Source organism: Prenolepis imparis, unplaced genomic scaffold (genome assembly GCF_030444845.1).
Source record: "Prenolepis imparis isolate NDT839.2.m4 unplaced genomic scaffold, iyPreImpa1.0 SCAF_5, whole genome shotgun sequence".
Taxonomy (NCBI): domain Eukaryota; kingdom Metazoa; phylum Arthropoda; class Insecta; order Hymenoptera; family Formicidae; genus Prenolepis; species Prenolepis imparis.
In genome coordinates, this window is record NW_028141163.1 from 9,160,170 (window position 1) to 9,184,832 (window position 24,663).

At 29.9% G+C, this 24,663-nt stretch overlaps 4 protein-coding genes across 10 annotated transcripts in view; 1 reads left to right on the top strand and 3 right to left on the bottom strand.

The window, feature by feature from the left end:
* Nucleotides 1–8,971: 8,971 nt before the first annotated feature.
* On the bottom strand, nucleotides 8,972–12,175 carry LOC145936668 (RISC-loading complex subunit TARBP2). 2 transcript variants are annotated; one of them, XM_083039089.1, is made up of 3 exons: nucleotides 12,049–12,175; nucleotides 10,528–10,973; nucleotides 8,974–10,440 (listed from the first exon to the last, which is right to left on the bottom strand). In XM_083039089.1, the coding sequence occupies exons 2-3, from the start codon at nucleotides 10,873–10,875 to the stop codon at nucleotides 9,766–9,768; spliced, it is 1,023 nt and encodes a 340-aa protein (XP_082895215.1). In that variant the 5' UTR covers nucleotides 10,876–10,973; nucleotides 12,049–12,175; the 3' UTR covers nucleotides 8,974–9,765. The 2 variants fall into 2 exon arrangements, with proteins under 2 accessions (XP_082895216.1, XP_082895215.1); XM_083039090.1 differs by lacking the exon at nucleotides 12,049–12,175 and having other exon boundaries at nucleotides 8,972–10,440; nucleotides 10,528–10,881.
* Nucleotides 12,101–14,527, top strand: Mrrf1 (mitochondrial ribosome recycling factor 1). 4 transcript variants are annotated; one of them, XM_083039092.1, is made up of 4 exons: nucleotides 12,106–12,240; nucleotides 12,893–13,130; nucleotides 13,259–13,920; nucleotides 14,040–14,527. In XM_083039092.1, the coding sequence occupies exons 3-4, from the start codon at nucleotides 13,301–13,303 to the stop codon at nucleotides 14,281–14,283; spliced, it is 864 nt and encodes a 287-aa protein (XP_082895218.1). In that variant the 5' UTR covers nucleotides 12,106–12,240; nucleotides 12,893–13,130; nucleotides 13,259–13,300; the 3' UTR covers nucleotides 14,284–14,527. The 4 variants fall into 4 exon arrangements, with proteins under 4 accessions (XP_082895220.1, XP_082895218.1, XP_082895219.1 ...); XM_083039093.1 differs by having other exon boundaries at nucleotides 12,108–12,240; nucleotides 13,081–13,130; XM_083039091.1 differs by having other exon boundaries at nucleotides 12,110–12,240; nucleotides 12,709–13,130.
* Nucleotides 14,528–14,647: 120 nt separating this feature from the next.
* Nucleotides 14,648–19,781, bottom strand: LOC145936670 (2-aminoadipate transaminase). The gene is made up of 8 exons (XM_083039095.1): nucleotides 19,691–19,781; nucleotides 18,667–18,860; nucleotides 17,791–18,067; nucleotides 16,496–16,657; nucleotides 15,993–16,245; nucleotides 15,589–15,703; nucleotides 15,274–15,379; nucleotides 14,648–15,090 (listed from the first exon to the last, which is right to left on the bottom strand). Exons 1-8 carry the CDS (start codon nucleotides 19,764–19,766, stop codon nucleotides 14,852–14,854), a joined length of 1,422 nt encoding a protein of 473 aa, XP_082895221.1. The 5' UTR covers nucleotides 19,767–19,781; the 3' UTR covers nucleotides 14,648–14,851.
* Nucleotides 19,782–20,814: 1,033 nt separating this feature from the next.
* The window catches only part of Egfr (epidermal growth factor receptor), a 147,873-nt gene continuing 144,024 nt past the window's right edge, over nucleotides 20,815–24,663 (bottom strand). For all 3 annotated transcript variants that reach the window (XM_083039088.1, XM_083039085.1, XM_083039087.1), the window contains 2 exons: nucleotides 24,438–24,617; nucleotides 20,815–24,269 (listed from right to left, as the gene is read on the bottom strand). In XM_083039088.1, the coding sequence (XP_082895214.1) occupies nucleotides 23,962–24,269; nucleotides 24,438–24,617 (488 nt within the window). In that variant the 3' untranslated portion in view covers nucleotides 20,815–23,961. The remainder of the gene's footprint in view (nucleotides 24,270–24,437; nucleotides 24,618–24,663) is intronic.

A 24,663-nucleotide genomic window follows, 5' to 3' on the forward strand; every position in this document is an offset into this window, starting at 1 on the left:
ATGAATTTTTGGCTCGTCTTAAAATATTAGAAATTGATACTTTTTTGACGCGGACCCTGTGCGACGCATCCTTATTTTATGTATAGCAAATGAAAAAGTTTGTACGCTGGTGTCTGTTTGGTACCAAATGATTCTGTAATCAATGTACTACTAAAATGTATAATCGATGAATTTTTGGCTCGTCTTTAAATATTAGAAATCGATACTTTTTTACCGCTGATCCCATGCGACGCATCCTTAATTTATGTATAGCAAATGAAAAAGTTTGTACGCTGTTGTCTGTTTGCTACCGAATGATTCTGTAATCAATGTACTACTAAAAAGTATAATCGATGAATTTTTGGCTCGTCTTTAAATATTAGAAATCGATACTTTTTTACCGCTGATCCCATGCGAACCATCCTTAATTTATGTATAGCAAATGAAAAAGTTTGTACGCTGTTGTCTGCTTGGTACCAAATGATTCTGTAATCAATGTACTATTAAAATGTATAATCGATGAATTTTTGGCTCGTCTTAAAATATTGGAAATCGATACTTTTGACCGCTGACCCTATGCGACGCAACATTATTTTAAGTATATCAAGTTAAAAAATTTGTACGCTGGTGTCTGTTTGGTACCAAATGATTCTGTAATCAATGTACTATTAAAATGTATAATCGATGAATTTTTGGCTCGTCTTTAAATATTAGAAATCGATACTTTTTTACCGCTGATCCCATGCGACGTATTCTTATTTTATGTATATCGAGTTAAAAAATTTGTACGCTTCTGTCTGGTTGGTACCAAAAGATTCTGTAATCAATGTACTACTAAAATGTATAATCGATGAATTTTTGGCTCGTCTTAAAATATTAGAAATTGATACTTTTTTGACGCGGACCCTGTGCGACGCACCCTTATTTTATGTATAGCAAATGAAAAAGTTTGTACGCTGGTGTCTGTTTGGTACCAAATGATTCTGTAATCAATGTACTATTAAAATGTATAATCGATGAATTTTTGGCTCGTCTTTAAATATTAGAAATCGATACTTTTTTACCGCTGATCCCATGCGACGCATCCTTAATTTATGTATAGCAAATGAAAAAGTTTGTACGCTGTTGTCTGCTTGGTACCAAATGATTCTGTAATAAACGTACTATTTAAATGTATAATCGATGAATTTTTGGCTCGTCTTAAAATATTGGAAATCGATACTTTTTACCGCTGACCCTATGCGACGCAACATTATTTTAAGTATATCAAGTTAAAAAATTTGTACGCTGGTGTCTGTTTGGTACCAAATGATTCTGTAATAAATGTACTATTAAAATGTATAATCAATGAATTTTTGGCTCGTCTTAAAATATTGGAAATCGATACTTTTTACCGCTGACCCTATGCGACGCAACATTATTTTAAGTATATCAAGTTAAAAAATTTGTACGCTGGTGTCTGTTTGGTACCAAATGATTCTGTAATAAATGTACTATTAAAATGTATAATCGATGAATTTTTTGCTCGTCTTTAAATATTAGAAATCGATACTTTTTTGACACGGACCCTGTGCGACGCATCCTTATTTTGTTTATCGTATTAAATAAATTGTACGCTGTTGTCTGTTTGGTACCAAATGATTCTGTAATCAATGTATTATTAAAATGTATAATCGATGAATTTTTGGCTCGTCTTAAAATATTGGAAATCGATACTTTTTACCGCTAACCCTATGCGACGCAACATTGTTTTAAGTATATCTAGTTAAAAAATTTGTACGCTGGTGTCTGTTTGGTACCAAATGATTCTGTAATCAATTTACTATTAAAATGTATAATCGATGAATTTTTGGCTCGTAATAAAATATTAGAAATCGATACTTTTTTACCGCTGACCCTATGCGACGCATCCTTATTTTATGTTTATCGTATTAAAAAATTTGTACGCTGGTGTCTGTTTGGTACCAAATGATTCTGTAATCAATGTACTACTAAAATGTATAATCGATGAATTTTTGGCTCGTCTTTAAATATTAGAAATCGATACTTTTTTACCGCTGATCCCATGCGACGCATCCTTAATTTATGTATAGCAAATGAAAAAGTTTGTACGCTGTTGTCTGTTTGCTACCGAATGATTCTGTAATCAATGTACTACTAAAATGTATAATCGATGAATTTTTGGCTCGTCTTTAAATATTAGAAATCGATACTTTTTTACCGCTGATCCCATGCGAACCATCCTTAATTTATGTATAGCAAATGAAAAAGTTTGTACGCTGTTGTCTGCTTGGTACCAAATGATTCTGTAATAAATGTACTATTAAAATGTATAATCGATGAATTTTTGGCTCGTCTTAAAATATTAGAAATTGATACTTTTTTGACGCGGACCCTGTGCGACGCATCCTTATTTTATGTATAGCAAATGAAAAAGTTTGTACGCTGGTGTCTGTTTGGTACCAAATGATTCTGTAATCAATGTACTATTAAAATGTATAATCGATTAATTTTTGGCTCGTCTTTAAATATTAGAAATTGAAACATTTTTGACGCGGACCCTGTGCGACGCATCCTTAATTTATGTTTATCGTATTAAAAAATTTGTACGCTGGTGTCTGTTTGGTACCAAATGATTCTGTAATCAATATACTATTAAAATGTATAATCGATGAATTTTTGGCTCGTCTTTAAATATTAGAAATCGATACTTTTTTACCGCTGATCCCATGCGACGCATCCTTAATTTATGTATAGCAAATGAAAAAGTTTGTACGCTGTTGTCTGCTTGGTACCAAATGATTCTGTAATAAACGTACTATTAAAATGTATAATCGATGAATTTTTGGCTCGTCTTAAAATATTGGAAATCGATACTTTTTACCGCTGACCCTATGCGACGCAACATTATTTTAGGTATATCAAGTTAAAAAATTTGTACGCTGGTGTCTGTTTGGTACCAAATGATTCTGTAATAAATGTACTATTAAAATGTATAATCGATGAATTTTTGGCTCGTCTTTAAATATTAGAAATCGATACTTTTTTGACACGGACCCTGTGCGACGCATCCTTATTTTATGTTTATCGTATTAAAAAATTTGTACGCTGTTGTCTGTTTGGTACCAAATGATTCTGTAATCAATGTACTATTAAAATGTATAATCGATGAATTTTTGGCTCGTCTTAAAATATTGGAAATTGATACTTTTTACCGCTAACCCTATGCGACGCAACATTATTTTAAGTATATCTAGTTAAAAAATTTGTACGCTGGTGTCTGTTTGGTACCAAATGATTCTGTAATCAATTTACTATTAAAATGTATAATCGATGAATTTTTGGCTCGTAATAAAATATTAGAAATCGATACTTTTTTGACACGGACCCTGTGCGACGCATCCTTATTTTATGTTTATCGTATTAAAAAATTTGTACGCTGTTGTCTGTTTGGTACCAAATGATTCTGTAATCAATGTATTATTAAAATGTATAATCGATGAATTTTTGGCTCGTCTTAAAATATTGGAAATCGATACTTTTTACCGCTGACCCTATGCGACGCAACCTTATTTTATGTTTGTCGTATTAAAAAATTTGTACGCTGGTGTCTGCACGGTACCAAATGATTCTGTAATCAATGTACTACTAAAATGTATAATCGATGAATTTTTGGCTCGTCTTTAAATATTAGAAATCGATACTTTTTTACCGCTGATCCCATGCGACGCATCCTTAATTTATGTATAGCAAATGAAAAAGTTTGTACGCTGTTGTCTGTTTGCTACCGAATGATTCTGTAATCAATGTACTACTAAAATGTATAATCGATGAATTTTTGGCTCGTCTTTAAATATTAGAAATCGATACTTTTTTACCGCTGATCCCATGCGAACCATCCTTAATTTATGTATAGCAAATGAAAAAGTTTGTACGCTGTTGTCTGCTTGGTACCAAATGATTCTGTAATAAATGTACTATTAAAATGTATAATCGATGAATTTTTGGCTCGTCTTAAAATATTAGAAATTGATACTTTTTTGACGCGGACCCTGTGCGACGCATCCTTATTTTATGTATAGCAAATGAAAAAGTTTGTACGCTGGTGTCTGTTTGGTACCAAATGATTCTGTAATCAATGTACTACTAAAATGTATAATCGATGAATTTTTGGCTCGTCTTTAAATATTAGAAATCGATACTTTTTTACCGCTGATCCCATGCGACGCATCCTTAATTTATGTATAGCAAATGAAAAAGTTTGTACGCTGTTGTCTGTTTGCTACCGAATGATTCTGTAATCAATGTACTACTAAAATGTATAATCGATGAATTTTTGGCTCGTCTTTAAATATTAGAAATCGATACTTTTTTACCGCTGATCCCATGCGAACCATCCTTAATTTATGTATAGCAAATGAAAAAGTTTGTACGCTGTTGTCTGCTTGGTACCAAATGATTCTGTAATAAATGTACTATTAAAATGTATAATCGATGAATTTTTGGCTCGTCTTAAAATATTAGAAATTGATACTTTTTTGACGCGGACCCTGTGCGACGCATCCTTATTTTATGTATAGCAAATGAAAAAGTTTGTACGCTGGTGTCTGTTTGGTACCAAATGATTCTGTAATCAATGTACTACTAAAATGTATAATCGATGAATTTTTGGCTCGTCTTTAAATATTAGAAATCGATACTTTTTTACCGCTGATCCCATGCGACGCATCCTTAATTTATGTATAGCAAATGAAAAAGTTTGTACGCTGTTGTCTGTTTGCTACCGAATGATTCTGTAATCAATGTACTACTAAAATGTATAATCGATGAATTTTTGGCTCGTCTTTAAATATTAGAAATCGATACTTTTTTACCGCTGATCCCATGCGAACCATCCTTAATTTATGTATAGCAAATGAAAAAGTTTGTACGCTGTTGTCTGCTTGGTACCAAATGATTCTGTAATAAATGTACTATTAAAATGTATAATCGATGAATTTTTGGCTCGTCTTAAAATATTAGAAATTGATACTTTTTTGACGCGGACCCTGTGCGACGCATCCTTATTTTATGTATAGCAAATGAAAAAGTTTGTACGCTGGTGTCTGTTTGGTACCAAATGATTCTGTAATCAATGTACTATTAAAATGTATAATCGATGAATTTTTGGCTCGTCTTAAAATATTAGAAATTGAAACTTTTTTGACGCGGACCCTGTGCGACGCATCCTTAATTTATGTTTATCGTATTAAAAAATTTGTACGCTGGTGTCTGTTTGGTACCAAATGATTCTGTAATCAATATACTATTAAAATGGATAATCGATGAATTTTTGGCTCGTCTTTAAATATTAGAAATCGATACTTTTTTACCGCTGATCCCATGCGACGCATCCTTAATTTATGTATAGCAAATGAAAAAGTTTGTACGCTGTTGTCTGCTTGGTACCAAATGATTCTGTAATAAACGTACTATTAAAATGTATAATCGATGAATTTTTGGCTCGTCTTAAAATATTGGAAATCGATACTTTTTACCGCTGACCCTATGCGACGCAACCTTATTTTATGTTTATCGTATTAAAAAATTTGTACGCTGGTGTCTGCATGGTACCAAAAGATGCTGTAATCAATGTACTATTAAAATGTATAATCGATGAATTTTTGGCTCGTCTTAAAATATTAGAAATTGATATTTTTTTGACGCGGACCCTGTGCGACGCATCCTTAATTTATGTTTATCGTATTAAAAAATTTGTACGCGGGTTTCTGTTTGGTACCAAATGATTCTGTAATCAATGTACTATTAAAATGTATAATCGATGAATTTTTGGCTCGTCTTTAAATATTAGAAATCGATACTTTTTTACCGCTGATCCCATGCGACGCATCCTTAATTTATGTATAGCAAATGAAAAAGTTTGTACGCTGTTGTCTGCTTGGTACCAAATGATTCTGTAATAAACGTACTATTAAAATGTATAATCGATGAATTTTTGGCTCGTCTTAAAATATTGGAAATCGATACTTTTTATCGCTGACCCTATGCGACGCAACATTATTTTAAGTATATCAAGTTAAAAAATTTGTACGCTGGTGTCTGTTTGGTACCAAATGATTCTGTAATAAATGTACTATTAAAATGTATAATCGATGAATTTTTGGCTCGTCTTTAAATATTAGAAATCGATACTTTTTTGACGCGAACCCTGTGCGACGCATCCTTATTTTATGTTTATCGTATTAAAAAATTTGTACGCTGTTGTCTGTTTGGTACCGAATGATTCTGTAATCAATGTATTATTAAAATGTATAATCGATGAATTTTTGGCTCGTCTTAAAATATTGGAAATCGATACTTTTTACCGCTGACCCTATGCGACGCAACCTTATTTTATGTTTATCGTATTAAAAAATTTGTACGCTGGTGTCTGCATGGTACCAAAAGATTCTGTAATCAATGTACTATTAAAATGTATAATCGATGAATTTTTGGCTCGTCTTAAAATATTAGAAATTGAAACTTTTTTGACGCGGACCCTGTGCGACGCATCCTTAATTTATGATTATCGTATTAAAAAATTTGTACGCTGGTGTCTGTTTGGTACCAAATGATTCTGTAATAAATGTACTATTAAAATGTATAATCGATGAATTTTTGGCTCGTCTTTAAATATTAGAAATCGATACTTTTTTGACGCGGACCCTGTGCGACGCATCCTTATTTTATGTTTATCGTATTAAAAAATTTGTACGCTGTTGTCTGTTTGGTACCAAATGATTCTGTAATCAATGTATTATTAAAATGTATAATCGATGAATTTTTGGCTCGTCTTAAAATATTGGAAATCGATACTTTTTACCGCTGACCCTATGCGACGCAACCTTATTTTATGTTTATCGTATTAAAAAATTTGTACGCTGGTGTCTGCATGGTACCAAAAGATTCTGTAATCAATGTACTATTAAAATGTATAATCGATGAATTTTTGGCTCGTCTTAAAATATTAGAAATTGATATTTTTTTGACGCGGACCCTGTGCGACGCATCCTTAATTTATGTTTATCGTATTAAAAAATTTGTACGCTGTTGTCTGCTTGGTACCAAAAGATTCTGTAATCAATGTACTATTAAAATGTATAATCGATGAATTTTTGGCTCGTCTTAAAATATTAGAAATTGATACTTTTTTGACGCGGACCCTGTGTGACGCATCCTTATTTTATGTATAGCAAATGAAAAAGTTTGTACGCTGGTGTCTGTTTGGTACCAAATGATTCTGTAATCAATGTACTATTAAAATGTATAATTGATGAATTTTTGGCTCGTCTTTAAATATTAGAAAACGATACTTTTTTACCGCTGACCCCATGCGAAATTAGCTAATTTCTATGAAAAAATATTAATAAATACTTTCGTCTATAAAATCATATCTCGACGTTATGATTATCTCTATTCACAAAAGATTCTTATAGATAATTCTATTTTGTTCGCACTTCTGTTTTAGATTTAAATACTGAATTTTTATGTATTGCATAATTAATTAATATATATTTTTCTATGCCTTGATTGCAATACATGCCTGAGAATATGTCAATTAATTATGCAATGCATAAATATTTATTATTTATATCTTTAACAGAGAATTAAAAAAAATAGAATTTTCTACAAGAATCTTTCGATCAAAATATCTGCATTTCTATTAGATTCGTGCGTCTGTACATACACACACATCCATCGCGCTGCACGTTTCGCGCGAAACTGACCGCAAGACTCTGTGCAGCGGTATCGCCAAACACAGCCTATACGTCTACCACGCTGCGCGCCTCGCGCGAGACTGACGATCAGTCTCGCAATCACAATGTCTCGAGAATCAGTCTCGCGCGAGATGCGCAGCGTGGAGGATGTGTAGGGTGTCGGGTGTGCTTGGCGATACCGCTGCTCAGAGTCTTGCGGTCAGTCTCGCGCGAGACTGCAGTGTGTTGGATGTGTGTGTACAGACGCATGAATCTGATAGAAGCATAGATATTTTGTTCGAAAGATTCTTGTATATAATTCTATTTTTTTGGTTTTCTGTTAAAGATTTAAGTAATGAATATTTATGCATTGCATAATTAATTCACATATTTTTATGCATGCATTGCAATCAATACATAAAGATGTATATATTAATTAATTATGCAATGCATAAAAATTCAGTATTTAAATCTAAAACAAGTGCGAACAAAAAAAATAGAATTTTCTGTAAGACTGTTTTGATAATCGAGATAATCACAACGTCGAGACTAATTATGATTTTATGGACGAGAAGATTTATTAATATTTTTTTATAGAAATTAGCTACTTTAAACTCGGTTATTATTTTTGACAGTTATCAGCTGATTTCTGTCAAAAAGTATTAATCGAGGATAAAGTATTATCAACATTACTACTTTAATTTTTATAACGTATTATTACTCTGAAATTTAATTAGCAAATGAATGCTTTAGTAATATTTTTTGACAGAAATCAGCTGATTTAAGCGCCAATTTGTTAATTAAGTTTTTAAATAATATATTTTAAAAATTAAAATAATAATTTGTTTAAAATAATATGTTATGGTATTTTAAACTCGATTAATATTTTTTGACAGTTATCAGTTGATTCTGTCAAAAAAATATTATTATTTTAATAATTATTTTTTAAAATATGAAATCAAAGAATGGCGCGCGCGTAGCGCGCGCTTGTGTTGTTCTAGTAATATAAATAATATAAAGATAATATAAATAATGCACAAATTTAAGAATTATATTTATAGTACACCTTTCTGTAATATATAAAATATTAAAATTTATTTATATTTTGTATTATTTCTCTTTAGATCGAACTGTCAAACAATAAAAAAATGTGTTATGAATTATTATAATTATTAATTAGATAATTTATATTGTGTTTAAAAAAATTGTTTATTTTTTATATGCAAAATACAAATCTCTCATTACAATTTTTTTTCAATGATTTTTTCTAATGCAAACATACAAAAATATAATGTTTAAAATCAAAGTGTTACAACATATTGCAGTATTTCCATAAATCTGTTTGTATCTAAAATAACTTTTGATAAACAATATAAACTATAAAAAAAAACTACAAATTCAAGTTGATCACAGGATAATAAGAGCCAAGCGCGAAAATTAGACGCAACAATTTTGTTATAAAATACTTCTCTATTTAAATTAAACGTTTCGCCTTTTAGACTATCTTCAGCAGGTTAAGAAAAATTCAGGTGACTTGTATATTAGTGCACTTGGTTTTATTAGCCTGTATCTATCTTGAATTTGTATTTGTACCAGAGCCTTTTCGTTTTACTATAAAATAAAATTATTTCTTCCTCTTAATGAATTTAACAATTACTACTATATATCACATATATCATTTACATTAAATATCAATTAAAGCATTAATATCGAAAAATTGAATCTTCTGAACAATAAGATATTATTTATAAAAACTATAGAGCTGTAAAACTGTAGTCATAAAAAAATCATTTTCTCACATGTTCGAAATATAACATAATAAGATAAGAAAATCTTTTTAGACAATTTAAACTTGCCAACAATTAAATAAAAATATTTTATATGAAACATAAATCATAACTGTAAATTTGACCGAAATCAACTCAAATCTTTGCAAAAATATAAGAATATGATTGAAAAAAAAAACTTTTATCAAAGTACTTTAATTAATATTATCAATATTATATAAAATGTTAATTTACATTTATTAACTCTAATTCAATCACATATTTTATGACAGAAGCAACGTTAAAAGTTCTATCATCTTGATTAAGGCATTCCAGTCAGCTTCTTGCTCAGTTATTCCTATACCAATCTGTGTAAGAAGGGGACAAGTATTGAGCTCTATTGTTTTCATAATATAATTATCTGCAGGTATTTCTCTTGTATTAATTGTTACATTAATATCTGAAAGTATAGTTTCTAATCTAGATAACGTCTCCTGTAGTTCACTAAATTTATCTGTATCAACAAGATTTTCATTCAAATCTATAGAATGCAATTCTTTTAATACATTCTTACGTTTATCTATTTCCAAAGAATCTCTCCATTTAATGTGATATTCAGCTAATCTAATACCTAAATTGATCTTTTTCATCGATTTGTTAAGTGAAAGGTAACATTCTTTTGCATTTCTATTCACTATTTCCGTTTTATTAGTTGCTGAAGATGAGTTTAAAGATCCTTCTTCATCCTCGATGCTAGTTAACTGATTCACAAGACCTTTTATTATTTTCATCATTTTTCCTGCAGCATCATGCTTTGCTTGCTTTTTTGTGGATGCCACTCCTTCTTCTACAAAACTAGATACCGTACATTGAATAGTGAAGACTCTAGCATGTGGTGGTCCAGAATCCTTGATAAGAACATATTCTGGTTCCTGTAAATTATTTTCAGCACATAAATCCTGAAAGAACATGACGATTAGTAATGTTATAGTAATATAATTATATAGGATTAATTATACAACTATATGAAAAAAAGAAACAATTACCTGTAATTCACCTATAGCATTAACAAAAGGTGCATTTGCTGATATTTTTGGTGGAAGAGGAACAGAATGAAACGGTGATCTTGAAGGAGATGCTGTAGGCGTGCTGGCAGCAGGCAATTGCGGATAGTTTCTTTGATTGACTATCTCCGTTAACATAGCTTTAGCAGCCTCATGTTTAGCTTCCTTCTTACAGCGACCTGTACCAGTTGCACTGAGACCATCGCATATAACTCGATATGTGAAAGTGTTCACATGGCGGCCTCCACCATCGTGTATCAATTCGTAATCAGGTATCATTCCCTGTTTCACCATCATCTCTTGGAGAATGGAAACTGGTGTTTTACTCATAGTCAATCAAAGTCAAAGAAGAGCCTGCTTTATTTCAATAAGTTACACTTTGCTGAAGAATCACAGTTTATTTTCCACCGCTTAGATGAAAAATAACTCTGAAATCACAACAGTTGCAATTTGTCACAATTAACGACTTGTAATAGCAAAAATTTATAAGTAGAACTTGCCAATAAAATAAATAAACAGAAGAAAAATAGAGATATTTGAGGCAAGAACATAAGTAATTTTAAAAACACAATCTCTCTTGAACACAATCAATCATATCAATGATAAATCTATTTTTTTTTAATTGCACGTTTTTAACATGTCTTTTCTGCTTCTGTAGTTTCTAAATGTATATTTATTTAATTTTATTTTAAATGTAGAAAATGCAAGAAAATATAATAAGCGAAACATATAATAGCTTTAAAAGAATCACCCATGTAAACAAGAAATCCTCACTAATATATTAACACTATCTCTGTTTATTTTAAAAAATGTATACATGCATGAATGACAATAATATGACTGTATAATCGTATCTCATGAGATTTGAAAACAAATCATTAGCATTATTCAACAACCTATAGATTCAATCTTAAATTCAGTATTTCACATGGATAAAATAAGAATAAACTGCAGGAGATTAATTTCTCGTAATTTATTCATATTCTAAGGATATAAATGTTCTGGAATGCGACCTAAAAAACACTCTATTTAATCGAGCTAAAAAATCTAAGATAACGAAAATATGGAATAATTAAATTCAGAGGTTCGAAGGGGAAAGATATAAAAAAGGAAAAAGATATATAAAACAATTTTTCTTCTTTTCTTTTTTATCTGTTAAAGTCACCGGTTGGTGAAATTACGCCTTCAACCTCGTATTGAGGTTACACGACGTCTTAGATCCAATCCAAATTATTTTACTCCAGTTACTTATATAACTTTTCCAATCTTCTCGACAATATAATTCAAAATGATTATAATCTTCTCCCACTGCTTTCGTTAAAACAATTTTTCGCGCAAATAGAGGTTATGAGGAGCAACTTTAGTATATTCGGATTTTTGTAACCAAAAAAATAGGCTACAATGGAAGGAAATTTCTAAACACCTTTCATGTTTTTATATTACATATTTAACGCTGGATATCATCCAAGTCTTGAATTATTACGTCTTCATCTTCAAACTTACCTCGGCTCAGTCTTATTGAAGAGTTCCACGACGATACATAACATAACCTTAAATATCCGATTACATTTCCGGAATGACTTTTCACATATTATTAGATTTCGTTACGGAGTAAATATCTTGTGAAAATGGGATCATCGATCAAGATAAGAACCGGAGGAAGGACAGAGCCGTATATACTTGAAGACAGTGCAGGTACCAGTGTTTGCTGTTATCTAAATAAAATTATATAGATGATCATCTACATGAAATTTTGGCGTTATCTTATCTTTATAGATAATTAAAAAATATATTATCTATATCTGCATCTTAGATAAAAAAAAAAAGTGTTATCTTTACTAAATTATCTAAAATAATATTCAGATAATTTGATTTAGAGTTTCATAGCACATGAAAATATTTTAAGTATATAGTAGAACTTGAGCAGTAAACGATAAAAACTTATAAATAAAAAACTATGAATATATATTTTTATATCTCTTTTATAATTTCCATTTTTTTTATTTTACATTACATTTTTATTCATTTACATTTTTTAACTGTTTACATAAGCGATTTTAAAAATAATATTATCTGGAAGTTATCTAGATGAATCGTCATATAATTTTATCTTACATAAGTATAATTATTGTTTTATACATTCGAGATTTTTATATATTGTAGAACTGTGTGTGTGCGATGTATTCATACATCAAGAGTTCAAATTCAGATGAAAAAGTAAACTGATAACTGATAATCATGATTAACGCGAAATATTTAATTAAAAACACGGATTATTGATTATTGATTATATTAGCGGATTATTGATAATTACATAATCAAATTTTGATTAGACGTGTATTTCCAGTAAATACACCAATCGTGATATTCGCATTTCGATGTATTTAAGGCCAGTGTACAACGACCTATATTAATTTGCAAAATGCAAAAATCCATATATAATTTTCTCGCGCAATTAAAATTGAGAACTGTGACATAGAGAAAGTGTGGAAAGTGATATCTAATCTTCATATTATTTCTGATAAAATTATATAGATTTTTTGAAGTTCGAGAAAGGTTAGATATTCTAACCTACTGATTTCAAAGTAAGTGAAATTCGTGTATAATTATTTTATATCGTTTAAATACAAATAGCACGATAAGTATGAAATAAATTTTTAAATATCGAATATATATCGTAATATTATAAAAAAACATTGTATATTTTTTTCAGCTATATTGACAATCACATTGAACATCGTTTGACAGTAAAAAAATGGGAAGCATAATAGGTGTCCGGCTCTATGGTAATGCTCAATTAAGAAATTATGCAATGGTCTCAATATTAAGACCAACGAAAAGCTGTATATATCACTGTTTATTAAATAAAGAGATGTATCATCTCAAGAGCCAGCAAAGATTTCTACGCATCATTCAACATTGTGATAATTTAAATTTTTCATTTGACAAATCTGTCAAAGCAAACAATTCAAGAGATTTTTCTATGACCTGTGTATTGGCAAAAGGCAAAGATCGTGGCAAAGATAAAAAGAAGAAAGTACATCATATTGACTATAATGAGTTGGAACAAGTTATCGATGTCGGTAAGCTGACATCTCAATTTGACAAGGCAATTGAACTCTTGAAAAATAATTTTGTCAAATATTTGTCGATAAGATCGACAGTGGGTGCTATTGAGGAATTAACTGTCAAGTTTGAAGGAAAGGATTATACATTGCAAGAGCTTGCGCAGATTAGTCGCAAGCCCAAACTATTGGTATTCAATGTATCTACTTTTCCACAAGCTATTCCAGATATTTTGACAAGTCTCACAAAAAATCAGATGAAGCTAAATCCACAGCAAGATGGGACTACAATTTATATTCCTATTCCCAAGTAAGTTTTTAAGCTTAAAGAATATTATTATTTTATGTGTATATATAGAATATATAATTATCCTTATCCTCACTCTTATTGAAACAACATTGAAAGAACATTTATATATATTTTTACAGGGTAACAAAAGAGCACAGAGAAACCTTATCTAAAAATGCAAAGAGCTTTTATACAAAATGTTGCAATAATATTAGAGATATACGCAACAAGCACATTAAAGAGGTAAAGCAGAAAGAAGGATTAGCCAAAGACTTAGTATTTAGGATAGAAAACTCTATAGATAGTTTCAGTAATCAGTATATAAGTAAAGCTGAAGAATTGCTGGAAGCCAAACAGAAAGAATTGTTAGGTAATTCTGAATAAATTACTCTGAATTTAACTGTTTATACTTTTAAGTTTGAATTATTATTATTAATTGCTACATGTGCAAAACATGTAATAAAATGTAACAATTATGTAATAAAAGAAAAAAGAACATGCATATATATACTCTAATTTTCATATATATTTTTTTATTAATTCTTTTTATAATATGTATTTTGTATTATTCATATATATACATTCTTGTATCTCTTAAAATATTAAATATTATGGTTTGATGAGAAATTGTAATGAGATAATTAAAAAGAAATTAACAATTGATATTTTAACATGTATAATATATCAAACTTACAATTACAAAATACTGCATTTTTTATATAATAAAATATGGAATACGCATTTTTTTACAAATTTTTTTACAATTGTATTATAAAGAAAGTATATTTTCTTTTTGTAAGGTATTTCTTAAAATAATCTTCTATCATATACATACGAGTATATATACAATATTTGCCTTTAATTTTGTGTATTTTATTTATGTTAAGCATAATATCTAAATTAGATAGTACTAAAATTGTATTTTATATCAATTCGATTAAAATCGATATGATCATGGTTTTAAATCACTCTTACTTGCAATATTTTTGTCATCAACTTGACGCCTGATATACGTTAAAAGTGCCATGCATAAAGTTTGTGCTGCAGTTTCCAAAACTTCTTTCGTGTGAAAGCCTATGCTTATACGTAAAAAATTCTTAGCTTCGCCCGTATATGAGAATCGAGTACCTGGTATCGCTGATACTTTGTATTCCTTTTGGCACCATTCGATGAACTTAGTACCATCCGTACCTTTAAGAAAAAAATATATAATTTTATGACAAATAAAATAAATTAATATATGAATATATATAATATAATAAAATTGAGAAATGCACAATTTCAAAACTGCAACATGATTATTTAAAATTTTGATTTAGTATTTTTTTGTAATTATTCGGATATAATTTCATATAGTAGAAAGATTTATTGTACCCTTAGGAAGATGGACCCAAACGAAGTAACCACCTTTTGGTCGTCGATATGAACAACAACTAGGCAAAAATCGATCTAAAGTTGCACAAAGTGCATCTAATCGTTCCTATAAATTGAGTTTAAATTGATCAATGTTGACTTTTTTATATTCCTTTTTATTTGTAACTATTATATAAAATAATTATATAAAGAATATAAGACCAATTTTATATTTAAATAATTTTTAAATTTTATATAAGCACTATATTTTTTTAATTATTAATTTTTTTATAATGATAAAGTTTTCGAAGTGTAAAAATTTATACGATAACGCACCCTATAGATCTTTATGATCTTATCAAGATATTTTTCCTCAATGTTCTCATGAAGCATACTCGCTATTAATCCGGAAATGTAATGATTAACTGCACCACCGCTGCGCAATATACCTCTATAAAAAATATAGCATTAAAAATAACACAATTAAAAATAGTTGCGTAACCAATTTCAAGATTTTAGCCCATTATAATTTACATTACATTAGCCAATTATAATTTACGTTAAAGTACGACGATATGTCGTGGAATGTCGCAATGTTTAATGACTATCTTTAATACTAGAGTTTTATATATAAAAATCGCAAAATATTAGCTTGATTAAAAATAGATTTTACATTATATATTTGTCTTTAAATAGAAATTATATTTTCTAAAAGAAAGAATAAAATATGTGCATCTTACGATGTTTTTACAATGTTGACAACACGTGGACTGCATTCGATCCATCCGAAACGGATTGCAGGCGAAAAGATTTTAGAGAATGAACAGTTTGATACAATGTTCCCTCCTTTGTAGTTTGTATCTTTTGGATCGTCATAAGAAAATAAGCGATATGGCGGAAGTCCTTCTCCATAATAAAGCAAATTGTACACATCATCGCAGGCTACCATTAGGGAATTATTTCGTGCGATTTTCACTAAACGCTTACACTGATCTGCCAAAGAATAAAATTGACCAAGTAATCTGTGTTATTTATGCATGAAAAATATGCACTAGGTTCTCCTATATACATTTATTTTAATTTTATTAATTTTCGCATTTTGCAATGTCAAGTGGAGAAAGCCTTATGTATCGATTAAAATGGGAAATCGAAATCTTTTATTAATGATTTAATGCGGCAAATTATTCAATCGCGATATGTAAAGAGAAGATGTTGTTACATGTAAGATGTTGATTTAAATTACCAGGTGACAATGTCATTCCGGTTGGATTGTGAAAAATTGGTATCGTATAAAACATCGCCCAGAATATTTTCTGATCATTCAAAAAATAGTTGCCTTTCGTCTTCTCCTCAACCACTATTTTTTCAAATGCATCTAGATCTACTACGTCATCCTTCATTGGCACTGTATATGTATAAAATAATTACAATAAACACTCTTATCAATATATTTTTAGATAGATATATTTTACTATAAAATATTTTTAAAAAATTAAATTAATTACGATACATATTTTAATTTTTATAACATATTCTTATTTTAAAATTAATATATATTTTTTATGCGTTGATTGCAATGCATGCATAAAAATACGTGAATTAATTATGCAATTCGTGCATAAAAATATGTGAATTAATTATGCATAAAAATTCATTATATAAAATCTTTAACAAAAAATAAAAACATAGAATTTTCTACAAGAAATTTCAATCAAAATATCTGCGCTTCCATTCCAGATTCGCGCATTTGTACACATTCATCATGCTGCACGTCTCGCGCAAGACTGACCGCCTGAGCAGCGGTGTAGTCAAGCGCATCCCATACGTCCACCATGCTGCGCGCTTCGCGCGAGACTAATCGTCAGTCTCGCAATCGCAATATCTCGAAACTCAGTCGCGTTCGAGACGCGCAGCGTGGCAGACGTGCAGGTTGCGCTTGGCGATACTACTGCTCAGAGTCTTGCTGTCAGTCTCGCGCGAGATGTGCAACGTGGTGAATAAAGTGTTATAATAACATATTATTTACAACATATTACTATTTTAATTTTATAACCTATTATTATTTTATTTAATTAGCAAATTAACGTTTTATTAATATTGTTTGACAAAAATCAGCTGATTAAAACGTTAATTTATTAATTAAATTTTAAAATAATAGTATGTAATAAAAATTATAAAATAATAATATGTTTTAAATAAAATGTTATAATACTTTATCCGCGATTAATATTTTTAACAGAAATCAGCTGATAAATTAGCTGTCAAAAATATTAATCGAGTTTAAAGCATTATGACATATTATTTAAAACATAATATTATTTTATTTAATTTTATTTTGGACAAACTGTCAAACTGCTAATCCTCGCAATTACAGCTGTTCGATGTTATTATTAATATAACGCACAACGCAAATCGAGACAGTCAATTATTAGCACCGCGGAAAAGCGACAATAATGTTAACAACATGCTTTTTCTAAAAAGGGATAATTGATTTTTCTTAATTTTTACGAAATAATAATTTATTCATAAAACATCTACCTGTAACTATTCTTATTAACGGAAATTGCTTAAAAGCATCGAGAGCAATCATGTACGTAACTTCCTCTACAAAGATAACACCGTTTGGTGATAGTATAGTATTCAACAACATTTGAAGACCATGCGATGCTCCACACGTCAATATCAGTTGTTCTCTCATTACAGAGTTACCGTATCGTCTGCTTAAGAATTTAGCTAACTCATCGCGACATTCCCAAAGACCTGCTGTTATACCATATTGAAAAAGATAGTATTTTCCTTCCTTTTCTTCTTCTTCCTAAGTAATTAATTTCATTAATATGGATAATTGCAAAACGATGCAAATATTATTATAATAAACATTATATTTTTGAATAAATATATTATTCAGAAACTGGAATAGAGAACTTATAAAACATTGCATAAAATATAAGCTAAAAATTACAAAAATATAATTACTAATTAATTGAAGTATATGATTATTGCACATTTTAATTGAAAAAATTGAAAAAAAATTAAGAATCATGTTATATTACACACTTACATAAGTTTGCTTTTATTAAGGCATTAATGAAATATATATATTTAGTTAAAGCTTTACACTTTTGGCCTGAGTTAATAAACCTGGATTAATTTGCTATCAAATTTCAAAAATTTCATATATACCTTTGATTAAGCTAAATAAGTTTTCTCGATTTTAATTGACTTATTTTTTGTAAATTTATTGACCATAGTCTATTAATAAGATTGTACTTCACACTTAATTTAGCACTGTGTAGAATAGGCAGAAAATATAATAACGAAGTTGCATAGAAATTATCCATAGGAGCTTTTAGATATATTAATTATCTGATAAAGACACAAACAAGTACGCAGTGTTAAAGTAATTTATTTTACCATTCTATGTCGTGTAGATTTGTTCAACATTTCTACACAGTGTTTTAATAGGTCAGGGCCAGGTGCTCCTACAGACAAATTTGTAGCTTCCTGGTGATAGACATTGAATACCGAATCACTATCGAACAGGTGTCTCAAATATGGATCATGAACAGTATTCATATCGGTTGGTCGATGTATGAAATTTTGTACGCCTAATTTTTGCAAACAATTTACATTGCAATTTATATATATACATAAGTATGTGTGTGTGTATAATGTATATAAAATCAGATTATTTTATTTTATAAATTAAATATACATTATATGAATAATTTCACAGGATTATGTTTAAAATTTCTGGTTATAGAATCTGGTTATAGTTATATAAATATATATATATTTCTTTAAAATTATTATCTAAAGCATATTTGTTATAATGTGTAATAGACATTTAAGATTTGCAAATATTATACTAATGATGTTAAATGACAATACGTTAAACGTATTTAATACATATTCTAGTAACGTTATAAGCCGCGAGCCTTAAAATGCAAATGAATGAGTAAATTTTTCTCTGAAAAATCTAACACTAAATCTAACATGTCTAAAACATGTTGCCTAGTGTAAATTTTCTATTCTGTCTTATGCATTCCACGATTAAATTTATTATGTATACAGAGGATAAACGTGTGATATTTTTAATTTATGTAAGCTGTACTTTAAATTATAAAATTTAACTATTAATTTTGATGCACACACACAGACGTAAGTGCGTTAAAATAATTCGTAATATATCTTCTATTTACTGATAATATAGCAGCAGCTTTATAGCTTGATACATTATATTGATTAGATCGATAAAAAGCAGACTATTGTAAGTATAGATATAGATATATATATTACTTAAATATTTTATATATTATAGCATATAACTATAATTACTAAATATGCCTTAACATAAGGAATTATAAAGTAATATACTCTTAAAAATTACTGATGAGTGTTCACTTCTGTGTACTGTATGAATATTAAATTTTCTTACGTAAATTGTTGACCTTGATATGAATTCGTGTTCTTAATTGAACAAAATGATGCGCAACATGTTTTATCAACCACATTTGAGGGAACGCCGGAGTTTACAAACGTAAAAATTCACACTAAAAATATCTCAGACACAAGCCTACATCGTACGATTATTCACGAGTGACTAACTGAATACACGAAGTGTACGTGAATCGTAGCTGCAGAGATATCTTTCTCTTTTTCTTTCGTACTATAGACCAAGATATAGTCTCGTGTCATTCCGTACAGTTTCGTGCAGTTCCGTGCATTTGCATATCAATCATTAAAGAACATTGTGTGAATGTAACTACTTCTTCTTCACGTATGAGATATGATATGAATATCAGGATATAAAGTGTTTACTTCAATATATAAGCTGGATAAGATTTTTTCACGATTAAGATATTATTATAGATAAAGACAGATACTTTAAAAATATTTTTTATTAATATTATTGTTATTATTAATTATTATTATCATTGCCAATTATAATTGCTAATGCGAATAGCATCATAATTAATCAAGATTTTTTCTGTGTTTTCTGTTTCGGTTTGGAAATTTTTTTTTTCGTTATATACTTACCTCTCAATAATTCCAAATTTTTTAAACAAACGCAATTAAATTTTTTTTACTTAAATAATACCATTATTGTTATATTTATTTATAAAAAAATAATTAAAAGCAATTAAGTATTTATTAATCAAAATAAAGCTAATGCAGATTCGCATTAATTTTGTTCATTATAACTTTTTATAATTATTTTTTACTGAATTTTAATTGTTAGGAAAAAAACATCGACTTTTAAATAACATTATAATTTATTTTTAGTTGACAAGAGTCATATGAATTTATTCATCATATAAGTTTATATATAATAAATCATTATTTCCTAATCGCGGGATAAGCTAGAATGATAAGGGCTATTTTTAGTACCTGATTATATAAATATATATTCGCGATAAACACAATTTTCCTTCTTCATAAAGTTTCTTTATGCAAATATGCATCGAGCCTATAGTACAACGTGCATCCAAAGAAATATTGCTGAAAAATATTATATAATTTTCACGCAATTTTATTTAGGTTTAAAAAAGACGTAACAAGTGATAAGAATGATTGTTCTTTATTACAATAAATTTTTACGATATATAATGGTACAATAAAGATCTATAGGTTCTATGTCCACAACCGAATGGCAAATGCAACTCTTCGCAATTACGTAACGTTAGATTACAATGTACAACCTCCTAATTAGAATGCTCGGTTGCAGTCTGATTTACATTTACAAGACCAAATGTGCGAGGGCGAGGAAGAAAATGGAAAGACATTTCTTAGTTCGCTTTACAGAAATCGCATATCTTTCCTTGTGGGGGGCGAATAACGCGTCGCAGTGAATGATATATTACAAAAAGAATTTGTTATAATAATAATAATTAGTAACACTTAATTAACACAATGTACACGATACGTATTGGTTTACATCGTTATGCAGATAAGATGCGATAACTGCACGATGTATGGCGAGATTGGAAATCTGTATTGAATTTCTCGTATATGATAAAAGTCAAGATATTTTTATCGTAACTACTTTCGATTTTATTTCCATTATCGTAGAACATGATCGTGATAATGTTATCAAGGAAGATGCGCGAATAAAAAAGTAGTCACATTCTTTATCTTAAAAAAAAAAAATAATAATAATTAAAAAAAATAACAGATAATTACATGTCTATATATAAATGTGCGTCCTCTTTCTTCTACTTAAAAATTATATTGATCGTTTTGTGTATAATACTGTAAAAAGATATTATAACATCATAAAAGGATATCAATGTTATCCAATGATGAATTTGAAATTGGAGGAACGAATATTTCAGAATGACCTTGGTTGCTTTATAATGAAAAGAGTATAAAAATTCGAAAATTGTTAATGCTAGTTAATGCTGTTAATGTAGTGTGACTGATTAAAGAATATATAAAAATGAAGACTATATGACAAATGATCCGATATCGTCGTCGCGCTTCTTCCTCAAATTATAATAAGAGTAAGAATAATTGTATCGATTGTAAAATATTGATATTATATTTTCATGGAGGAGATCGTTAATATCGCGCACGCCCATATTCATCTATAGCAAATACAAGGCTCGTGTAATACAGAGTTCCTGCGAAATTTATTAAATAAAGGGAAGATTCGTTTCGTGTGCATCATATAATTTGCTCTCGTACTTTCCTCTTTTTTTTCCTGTACAACATGGCACGTCCTATCGTACTATTATATTCGGTACGGCTACGTACCTTATTCTGGCGACGTATTACTGATTGCTTACAAATACACTTTCCTTTTCACGCTCGTGGAAGTTTCTGTTCGCTACGCTACTCGCGCTAAACCTAAACTATATACAAATCGCGATTCATATAAAAGTCGAAATAATTCGTAATTCCCGATCAGGGATTAATTTTATTATTGGGTCCATTACGAAGACGATGGCATAAGAGGAAGGAAAAACGTTGTTTGAGTCTCTTTGTTCCCTTCAATTAAGTAGAGTCTTATGTTTGCCCTCGTCGTGATAGATTTGAATCTCGAATACGAGAGCGAATTTATCCTCGGCAGTAAAATAGGACGATACAGATTTCGCTGTCGTAGCTTACTGCGGGAAGGTATAGGAAGATGCTATCATTGCTGTATTTGAGTGTCCTCAGGCGAAAGGTAAAATAATTCGTATCACAGTCAGCGGTATGTCGCACAAATGCTTCGGCCCGATTGCATTAATGTCTGACAGTTTGAGCGATGAACAATTGAATTTTTCCTTGGTTCTCCTTCAAGACTTTTCATTACGTCCCAAGACAATGAAGCGGATTAAAACAAGGAATCGTTAAGTAGATTTGATTAATTAAAGACATTATTGCAAGCTGGCATTTGCGGCGGAACCGCTTAACCTTCGGCATTCTAAGCGAAAGACCTCGTAAATGTTGTGCTAAAATAGTTTTAAAAGCATTGATCGACCCTTCCAACGAGAATTTATATCGATAAAATGTTCTAATGTTTAATTATTGCCATTTCGAGTATATTCTATATTTTTGTCATATTATTTTGTCATATAAATTTAGAATTAATTTACGTTCTTTTTCAGTATCGGATAAATACTTTTAGTTGATAGTATATATTAATTTTACGAAAAGGAATGTAAGATTTGTTATTTAACGAAATAAGATATTAGCCAATTTTTCTGCGTTCATGAATAAAATAAAAAAATAGTAACAACTTCTAAAAAAAACGTATTGAGCGATTTTCTGGGATACTTCGCTCGATATAAAGAAAATGCCTAAAATAGTTTTTGCACCATTGAAGATTTAACAACGACCATGAATCTTTTTAAAGCTCGCGCGCGGTCGCTGTATACAGCCTTAATTATTCGATGTTTCACATTTGTCGCGCTAGAATCCTTTAATTATAAAATTTAATCGCGTCGAAAATGTATTGTTCCCTATTTTCGATCGAGTTCGTTGAAAGATAGATATCGTTATTGTGAACATTAATTTTCACGGTGTATAGATATCTTTATAAAATAATAGTGAGGAAAACAAAACCGGTTTAAGACTGTGAAGATCGTAAAAGTCATTCTCACATGCCATTTTCTATATTTTGAATCATCAAACACGTATAGAAATTATGAGAATTTTTTAAAATAAGATCCGCAAAATGCCTTAAACCAGTCCGAAAGGAAGCTATTAAGCAGAGACGATTTTGGACGCTGTCGCTGCAAATTAAGTCCTAGGATATTTCTTACATCCTCGAGAAACTAGTAACGAAAAGTGTAATTTATTTACAAGCCACGGCAAATGGCACGTTAAGAATATCTTTGCACTACTTGTTCACGAGTATCGCCTTTGCGATTCTCGTTTCCGGCACCTCCTCGTATATATAGTCTCTTCTTTCCTTATCTTATTTATATATATATATATCTCATAATATATACGTACAAGAGTTTCTAGCTTACATCTAATCACAATCAAGCGCGGCACTTGAGCGAAGTGTCCTTTCTAAGTACAGTAGATCCTTTTTTTAGAAATTGAGTAACTTCAATACGTTATACGTTTATATATTCATTTTCGCTACTTCTTTACGACGTCGCGTTTGATTTACCTTCTTCTCGAAAAACGAAGCGAAGACTTTCTCGATATAATAACTTCTAGTCTCACAGAATCATGAGCTTCTTGTTATGTTCTTGATGTATTTTATCACTGGAATCACACCGTGGTCTCGTTCTTCCTGAATGGTTTCAACGGTTGTAATTCTCGTTCTAGTCGGTCAAAATCATTGTAGTATTCGTGATCCGACTCCTCTTCAGAACTCCTCTGTCTAACTTGAGATCCAAAAGTGCCATTCGTCAGGACCTTCTCCAAGTCCAGTGTAGGAATACCCAGAGTCTGCGGCGTGAGCGGGCCTTCGTCCTGCGACATTAGGTATTCCGGATTGTCCAATGATGTCTTCCCTTGAATCGTCAGGAAATCTGGGTACTTCCGGAAACCGTTGTTCAGATGCTTCGGTTCAGATTCTAGAAACAAAATAATTTTTACTTTGTAAAAATAGTAATAAATAATAGCGTAAAAAATAATAAATAAATAGCATAATGAAGAGTTTTCAAAAGGATTCATGATCTCAATTTTCAAGAATATTATAATAGTTACAAGATATAATAGATTTATGCAAAAATTTCGCTCACCTGTTGGTTTAGACTCTCCGATGAGATCCATATATTGCGTTTTGTTAGCTGGCAGTTGCGGCGACGGCATAAGATAATCATCTTCATCCAATGGTAAATCCAGTTTCAGATTTCCCACTTGAGCTTGTTGATGCGCGGAGTTTACTTTACTCTCGAAACAGTCGTCCGTCACATCGCAATCTGAAATTAATCCATTATTTCTGATCATTAAATAAATTCGGTATGA